Below are 9,258 nucleotides of genomic sequence, written 5' to 3' on the forward strand. Positions count from 1 at the left end.
CTTTGCTGTCTATTTCTTATGTTATGCACATTATTACCGCTTGATTTTTAGACCAAGTCCGGGAGCATGCGCTGAACTGTTGAAGCCATTGCAGGCTTCCTATGATACGCGCAGGGATACTATCTAGTTGTGAGACTAGTCCAATGTCAGGCGCTATTGTTCCGAGGGACATGCGCAGTGAGAACATTCATGATTCAGGACTAAGTCTGATGTCATGTGCTATAGACTTAGACACTGACATGCGCAAACGGGTGTTCAATGAGCTGGGCATGCGCATTGATGTTTGTTGGAATTCCATTGTCATTGCGATGATAGAGTGGCGCTGATAGGTTACATAAATACAGTAGGCGTTGGTATAGCGGGAAATAACCACTCAGTGTTTATGTGACCCCCGGAACGCCAAGCAATAAACAGGGATTTTATCGGATATGAGCTTTATGGTGTCTAGCGTGGCGTCAGTGGATTGGTTAGCAGGCACACATTCATGAAACTTGGTTAATTGGTTAATTTATAGGAGACTACCATGTGACATGGATCAGAGTGTATAAAAAGGAGCAGGTCATTGGCCGCATGTACATAGGCCTTCCTCCTGATAACGCTCCTACGGGAATGAAACTAGTTGAGGGGCTCTGTGTGGTCTGTGTTTTAGATTACCCTATATCAGTAATAGTATATGGCCATATCTAGTTAGTTGTCTGCAGCTACTCCTATACTGGTAGCACACGCCTTGTAAACAATGCTAGCACCAAATTTCTTTAGTGTGGGGTTTTTAATAAGTATCTACTAGCACTTTATTTTATTTACAAAAAGCATTAAAACATTAACATGTAGGAAGTCACTATAGGGTGTGTTTTGGGGTTTTTGGCCCTTTAGTAGTGTGCTTCTTGGTTTAAACCACCTAGTGACCTTCCGTATGGCACGTTTGTGGTTAAAGTCTTATCGAAGAATGCACAGCTTTCCTGGGAGGCCTCGGGAAGTCTGCTACACCCAGTAGTAAAGGCCTGGGGCCAGTACTAACCAACCTGGCACTCACTGAACTGGTTAGGAAGAAGGTGGTAAGATAGAAAGTATCTAAACGTGAGTATAGGTATTTTTCTCTTTTCGCCCTATGACGGCACCCCTGGAGAGGACCACCTCCTACTCCCATAGGACAGGAAACAGGATACAGGAAATCCCTGGATCATATAAAGAAGTAAACTCCCCTCCATCGCCAGTTTCTGTTTCCTGTCCCCATGGGAGCAGGAGCTGGAAGGGCTTTTTCCCTTCCCTTCCCTGGACGGAAAGAAATGACTGGGGGTTACCGGGTAATATCCTACCGGCTTCCCGGCGGCGTCAGGCTCCGAGTGGGGAGCAGCCTCCAAGTCTGGCCTCCTCCCCCGACACCTCCAGATATGGGTCCCCGGAGCTCCCCTGGCCCTCCTCGGCGTGGTCCGGTGCCCCGATCCGTAGCGCTGCGTTCGCGCGCCCTGCGGCATGGCTGCTGGATGATGCTGGGAGGGGGTTGCTCTGCTGGCCGTGTTCGGCAACTTCCGGGGCCTACGGCCTGCCTCAGGTGGAGCGCCGGGAGGGTGACGTCGTCTCAGCGCGCGGCGAAGGGGGCGGAGCCAGCCGGTCATGTGACTCTCGGCGCCAAATTCAAAAGAGCTGCCGAGAAGGACGCCAGGTGAGTGCTCAGTTCCTGTGTGCTCTAGCGGTATTTTGTTTCTGCTGCCTGGTGTCTTCTCTACTGTTCCTGACAACGGCTGCAGAGAGTCTTTTACACCTCCAAGACCTCAATTGTCCATTATGGAGGCTGAAAGCGCTGAATTATCAGAATCTACTCCAGCCAGGATTCAAGCCCCTGTGGTATGGAGTGGGTAAGAGGGGATTTTCCCCAGCAGAATTTTCTTCTTCCTTTGTCTAAGTTTGCCATGTTTCTCATTTTTAGGAGGGTACTACTAAAAAGAGTCATGCTAAGAGCAGAGATTGCCCCGTTTGTAGGAAAAGATTAAGTAGCTCTTACACTAAAGTGCTGTGCGGTAGCTGTATGAATAGAGTCCTAGAGGAGCAGGGACCCTCTTTTATGCGTAACATGAAGAACATGATAAAGAAGGAAATTAGGGTAGGTAGAATTTTTTCTTTGCCTTTTCGGGAAAAAAAAAAAAAAAATTTTTTCTTTTCTACATTTATTTTTTGGTTTCAGGCCTCCATGCCCTCTCAGACTCCGGCCACTACCACAGCTTCTCCTCCAGAGCTGACGCCAGCACCTGTGTCTCAGTTACCTTTGGCTACCCCAATACCCCCTACTATTGAGGTGGAGCAGTCTGTTCACAGTCAGCCTCCATCTACCTTGGGGGACGATGAGGACCTATCGCTGGGTATAGACGAACCAGAAGCAGGCCCATCTAACGTAGAGAGTCTGGAGGAAGAAGTGGCTACACCATTACCTTCTGCTGACTATATAGAATCACTAATTAAAGCAGTAAGGGAGACTATGGGTATAGTAGAGGTTCCAGAAACTAATACTATACAGGACCGTATGTTTGGAGGGCTAGCACCTAAGAAACGATTGGTCTTTCCCATTCACCAAAACATTAAGGCCTTGATTAAACACGAATGGTCCAATCCGGATAGAAAATTTTTTGTTCCAGCTGCTGTGAGTGTTTTTTTCTGTTTTCTTGGATAAACAGGTAAAGATATAGAAGAGTATATATAACTAAACAACTAATTTTTCAATTATTTTTCAGTTCAAAAGAAAGTACCCCTTTGACCATGAGGAGTCGAACTCCTGGGGCTTTGCTCCAAAGATAGATCCTCCGGTAGCCAAGATTACAAAACTTAATGCGCTACCTTTTGAGGACTGTGCAACTCTTAAAGACCCTATGGACAAACGTGCAGAGATTTATTTAAAGAAGGACTGGGAAGCATCCACTGCCTTGTTTAAACCTCTAGTGGCAGCAACCTCAGTCTCTAGATCTCTAGGGGTATGGATGTCTGAACTTAAAGACATGATTAGTAGGGGGACTCCTGCGGAGGAGCTCCTCAAGCCCTTTGAGACCTTAGAGAATGCTGTCTCATTTATATCAGATGCTTCAGCGGATGCTCTTAGACTCTCCGCTCGTTCAGCAGCACTCTCAAACTCTGCCCGCAGATCCATGTGGCTTAAAGAATGGAAGGGGGACGTCACCTCTAAATCTAAATTATGTGGAGTCCCTTGTGAAGGCAACCTGCTTTTCGGTCCAGCCTTAGATAACATTCTCGAGAAGGCTTCGGATAGAAAGAAGGGGTTCCCTCTGATCCCGCAGCAGTCTAGCCGTCCTTTTAGGGGAAAAGGTAGGAACACACATAGAGCCCCTAACACGAATACTAATCCTAATACAAATAGGAAGGAATGGAGGCCCACCAAGAAATCCAAGGGGTTCCTCTTTAAGGGTTCTGACAATACCAAAAAACCTGCTCAATGACGCCAGGTCCCTGTGGGAGGTCGCCTTTCTCTTTTTTGGTCACAGTGGTGTGGTATTTCCAATAGCTCCTTTGTATTGGATACAATAAAGCACGGTTTAAAAATTTCTTTTGTGTCCTCCCCAGGGGAAAGATTCGTCATTACGGATTTATCATCCGATCCCATAAAGCAGACAGCACTTTCTACGGAAGTACAGTCCTTACTCAGGAAGAAGGTTTTGGTTCCCGTTCCGGAGACAGAGTGTGGTAAGGGTTTTTACTCTACTCTGTTTTTGGTAAGGAAACCCAATGGTTCTTTTAGAACCATTATCAATCTTAAACCTCTTAACAGGGTTTTAGCCTACGAAAGGTTTAGGATGGAGTCAGTTTCTTCAGCCATTTTGAATCTTTCACAGGATTGTTTTATGGCCACCTTAGATTTAAGGGATGCATACTATCACGTCCCCATCCACCAGGACCATCAAAGATTCCTGAGGGTAGCAGTCAAACTTAACGATTCAGTTTGTCATTTCCAGTACCAGGCCTTACCTTTTGGCATTTCACAGGCACCTAGAGTTTTCACTAAAGTGATGTCAGAGGTTATGGCACATATCAGAGAAAAGGATATAATTATCATTCCTTATTTGGATGATTTTTTACTGGTCGGCGACTCAGTAATCTCTCTTCAGAGCCAGATCAAAATAGTAGAAGACATCCTGTCTAAATTAGGTTGGGAGATTAACGAGGAAAAATCCAATAAGATCCCCTCTCAATATTGTCAGTTCCTGGGAATATGTCTGGATTCGAGAGCTAAGAGATCTTTCTTACCAGATAGCAAGATTTCAAATGTTCTTTCCAGAACACAGGAGCTTTTTGATAATCCCATTACTACATTTAGGAAGGCTATGTCGGTGTTGGGTCTATTTACTTCCTGCATTCCAGCGGTTCCCTGGGCACAGTACCACTCTAGGGTGTTACAATCACAGATTCTTGGTGAATGGGACGGTGCCTCTGAGTCTCTTGATTCTTGTTTCACTCTATCTCCACAGACTCTCAGATCTCTCTCTTGGTGGAAGGAAAGGGAGCATCTATCCAAGGGACTTCCTTGGATTCTGGACAACATTTTGACCATCACCACAGATGCCAGTCCCAGGGGGTGGGGAGCCCATACAGACACACAAGTATTCCAGGGCCTGTGGTCCCCAGAGGAGGCCAGGGACCCACAAAACGTGAGAGAATTGAGAGCAATATTCTTCTCCTTGTCCCAGGCTCTTCCGTTAATAAAAGACAGAAACGTGAGAATACTAACAGACAACAGATCGGCAGTGGCGTACATCAACCACCAAGGAGGCACAAGATCAGTACAACTTATGAGAGTTGCCCACTTCATGTTCAGGCTAGTACAGTCACATTGTCTGTCCCTCTCGGCACTTCACCTGAAGGGGGTAGACAATGTGAAGGCAGATTTTCTAAGCAGACACTCCCTAAACCAGGGGGATTGGGAGCTTTGCCAGGAGGTATTTCTACAGATATGCAGAATGTGGGGATCACCGGAGATAGACCTCTTCGCATCGCGGAAGAACAGAAAGACCCAGGAGTTCTTTTCCCTATGTCCTGCAGACAAGCCCAGGGCTCTAGATGCACTAGCCCAGCCTTGGGACAAAGGCCTACTGTACGCATTCCCACCCATCAGACTAATCCCAAGAGTAGTCAGAAAGATCAGGCAGGACAGGGCCCACATAATTCTAATAGCGCCCTTTTGGCCAAGAAGGGTGTGGTTTACTTGGCTCAGGAAGATGTCTCTGACAGACCCATGGATTCTTCCGGACAGGGCAGATCTCCTCGCCCAGGGCCCAGTATTTCACCCTCAGGTTCAAAACCTTCACCTGACGGCATGGCTGTTGAGAGGCAATTGTTGATAGACAGAGGCCTTTCATCCGAAGTAATCACCACGTTGCTAGCCAGTAGAAAGAAAGTTACCTCTACTATATATCTACGTACATGGATAGCATTTTGTAAATTTGTAAATAAACCTGTTAATGTCCTAACTCCTCCTGACATTCCTTTAATCTTACAATTCTTACAAGAGGGTCTAAACAAGCACCTCAGGCCTAGCACCATCAAGGTATAGATCTCCGCCCTCAGTGCACTCTATGACTATAAACTAGCTGAACATCAGTGGATTAAAAGATTTGTAAAAGCAACCTCCAGATTGTGTCCCACGATCAGGTCTAGGGTTCCGCCTTGGGATCTGAACCTTGTCTTGAACGGACTTACTGCTAATCCCTTTGAACCTTTAGCAGACTGCAGTATTAAATTCCTGTCTTATAAACTGGCTTTTCTATTGGCAATAACGTCAGCCCGTAGAGTAAGTGAAATTAGAGCCTTCTCTATACAGACTCCTTACATGACCATTAGAGAGGACCGAGTCGTATTATCTCCTGACCCAGCCTTTCTTCCAAAAGTGGTTACGGACTTCCACAGATCTCAGGAGGTGATACTACCATCATTTTACAACACACCAACTAACGATCAAGAATTAAGTTTGCATAGTCTGGATGTTAGAAGAGTTATCTTACATTATCTAAAGGTCACAGAAAGTTGGAGATTATGTAACAGCTTGCTTATATCCTTTCAGGGTAAGACCAAGGGCAAGTCAGCTTCCACACAAACAATAGCCAGATGGGTTAAACAGGCAGTTGGAGAATGCTATAGAGTCAAGAACATGACACCACCAGTTGGATTCGGGGCACATTCCACTAGAGCTGTGGCAACTTCGTGGGCTGAGAGGGCAGCGGTTTCCATTGATCAGATCTGCAGGGCAGCCACATGGAGTACTCCACATACATTTTTTAGACACTACAGGTTACAACTATCTTCCACCGAAGACTTAACATTTGGACGTAGTGTTTTGCAGGCAGTGGTCCCTCCCTAGGCGGTTATATTCCTATTCTACTCTCCAGGGGTGCCGTCATAGGGCGAAAAGAGAAAATTCTAAATTACTAACCTGGTAATTTCTTTTCTTTGAGCCCATGACGGCACCCCGCCTAAATCCCACCCAAAAAAAAAGAGGGATAATAATAATAGTAGTGATAATTTTATTACATAGATATAGAAAAAGTAAACTTCTTTATAAACACAAAAAAAAAAAAAAAAAAGAGATTTTTTGTATATATTTTTCTTTTTGTGTGTGTCTTGTGAGCTTCGCTCCTAGGTCCTTGGTAAAGACTGGCGATGGAGGGGAGTTTACTTCTTTATATGATCCAGGGATTTCCTGTATCCTGTTTCCTGTCCTATGGGAGTAGGAGGTGGTCCTCTCCAGGGGTGCCGTCATGGGCTCAAAGAAAAGAAATTACCAGGTTAGTAATTTAGAATTTTTTCTACACTCTCCTACACTACAACATTGTTGTACACAACTAATTGGACAAGGCCCCAAAGACAGTCCCTACACCGTCACTAAACTACCTCTACATTCACTTCATTTTTCACCTCTGTCACCTGCACCTGTTGAGTTTACTACTGTCACCTTTTCAAGTAAAGATTATCTTGGTTAACTGCTGGACTCTGTCCTATTTTTGTGTCGCCATACCTGCACATACACTTGGGCTACGTTCCAACACCACTGTGGCCAAGTTACCAAGTATACCCAAGCCCACTTTGCTGTACTACCACTTCACAGCACCTGTAGTGCCCACCCCACTGTTTTATTTTGTACACTTCTCTTAATACAAGTCTTTATAGTAAATTACGTAGATCTTACTGCAAACCACTGCAGCGAATTACACCTCTCTGCAGTAAATAATACTATTCCTACCACAAAGCCCAGTAATGAATTACACAGCTCTAACAATTGGGTACTAACTCTCATTAAGGAGTGTTCATCATAAAAACACATGGAGACTTACACACCATTGTTGCTCCATTGAGAATTCTGGGAAGAAAGGGTATGCAAAACAGCTCTTACAAATCCTCTTGAGCAAAGAAATGTCCGTTCAAGTCTAGTGTTACTCAATCTAGGAGTCTTAGAACATGGACTGAGAATTATATGCCAAGCCAAATAATCACTCCAAAAGGAAATATTTCCCATCTGCAGACAGCTGTTTCAGGGTTGTTGCCCCTCTTCAATGCAGGGCAGGATGTTGGCAGGGTGAGGTCTGTTGACGTAAGTCAAAGGGGTACTAAATCTCATTAAGGAGAGTTCCTCATAAAGACATATGTAGACTTACACACCATTGTTGCTCCATTGAGAATTCTGGGAAGAAAGGGTATGCAAAACAGCTCTTACAAATCCTCTTGAGCAAAGAGATGTCCGTTCAAGTCTAGTGTTACTCAATCTAGGAGTCTTAGAACATGGACTGAGAATTATATGCCAAGCCAAATAATCACTCCAAAAGGAAATATTTCCCATCTGCAAAAGGAAATATTTCCCATCTGCAGACAGCTGTTTCAGGGTTGTTGCCCCTCTTCAATGCAGGGCAGGGTGAGGTCTGTTGACGTAAGTCAAAGGGGTACTAAATCTCATTAAGGAGAGTTCGTCATAAAGACATATGGAGACTTACAGACCATTGCTGTTCCATTGAGAATTCTGGGAAGAAAGGATATGCAAAATAGCTCTCACACCTCTTGAGCAGTCAATGTTTTAGGACTCCTAAATTGAGTGAGATTTGAAGGGACATCTCTTTGCTCAAGAGGTGTGAGTTGCTTATACTGACTTGAGGAGCTCAGATAACATGTCAATCTTACCATAGGGCAATTGGCGTAAACACAATACCCCCCCCAAGATGAAAAAATTGTTGTTTTTTTAAAATAATTTTTTCCCTGTTTCACAGCATGTTTTATGGAATAATTAAGTGTGTTATTGCAAAGTATAATTGGTGTTCATGTGGGTCTGTAGGTAAAAAGATGTAAGAGCTATGGCCTTTTAAACACAAGGAGAAAAAAAAAAAGAAAGCGCAAAAACAAAAATTGGCCTGGTCATCAAAGAGTTTTAAAGACAAACTAGAGGACCTTAAAAACAGAGACCAAAGAAATAATTGTTGCTTCCTAGACATCCCAGAGGCATTGTTTGGCGACGGCTTTATCCAAAGCTTGACCAAAGACCTATTAGAGGCAATACAATTGAGGGAACAAAAACTGGTTATAACCAAATATATGGACTGGACCATCAAAGAAAAGATTGAGCTTACTAGCAAAGTAACTCCCTACATATCAATGAAAGAAAGATCCCCATGTGATTGAAGAAGCTCCTGGCCACACCTGAACTATTTCCTAGGAATTACAGTTCCTTTGCCCTATCACTCCACGTCAATATGCTATGGAACTTTATCTACTCTTTCCGTTTGGTTACCTGCTGTGACTTATCCCAAAGTCAAACTGTTAGATTGCTCATTACTTTTCTGTTTTTATTACAGGAATTTGTACCCTTACCCCTTGGGCACCTGAACGCCTTCTACTCTTTTCATCTCAAGAGTTCTCCACTGGCTGGGATGGAGGTCGCTTCCTACACAGATTCTTACCTGATGACAGATAGGTGTGGAGGCTAGAGTACTCATCCTATCTGGTTGGTGTCAAGAGACTTCAGAACAGCTAACCTCATGGAATGTAGTTGGACTTAGCACCATAGTGAAGCAAAAAATAAATACTCACAAACCTTTATAGACTGGGGCTATGTTCACACTACGTATATTTCAGTCAGTATTGTGGTCCTCATATAGCAACCAAAACCAGGAGTGGATTAAAAACACAGAAAGGATCTGTTCACACAATGGTGAAATTGAGTGGATGGCCGCCATTTAATGGCAAATATTTGCTGTTATTTTAAAACAACGTCTCTCATAT

At 44.2% G+C, this 9,258-nt stretch overlaps 1 protein-coding gene across 1 annotated transcript; it reads left to right on the forward strand.

The window, feature by feature from the left end:
- Nucleotides 1-1,180: 1,180 nt before the first annotated feature.
- Nucleotides 1,181-8,963, forward strand: LOC138795185 (uncharacterized). Its single transcript, XM_069974178.1, has 9 exons — nucleotides 1,181-1,845; nucleotides 1,928-2,101; nucleotides 2,183-2,635; nucleotides 2,727-2,963; nucleotides 3,450-3,687; nucleotides 4,470-5,545; nucleotides 6,059-6,254; nucleotides 8,468-8,613; nucleotides 8,832-8,963. The coding sequence occupies exons 1-9, from the start codon at nucleotides 1,786-1,788 to the stop codon at nucleotides 8,961-8,963; spliced, it is 2,712 nt and encodes a 903-aa protein (XP_069830279.1). The 5' UTR covers nucleotides 1,181-1,785.
- Nucleotides 8,964-9,258: the final 295 nt, after the last annotated feature.

The sequence above is a fragment of the Dendropsophus ebraccatus genome, chromosome 6 (assembly GCF_027789765.1).
Source record: "Dendropsophus ebraccatus isolate aDenEbr1 chromosome 6, aDenEbr1.pat, whole genome shotgun sequence".
NCBI lineage: Eukaryota > Metazoa > Chordata > Amphibia > Anura > Hylidae > Dendropsophus > Dendropsophus ebraccatus.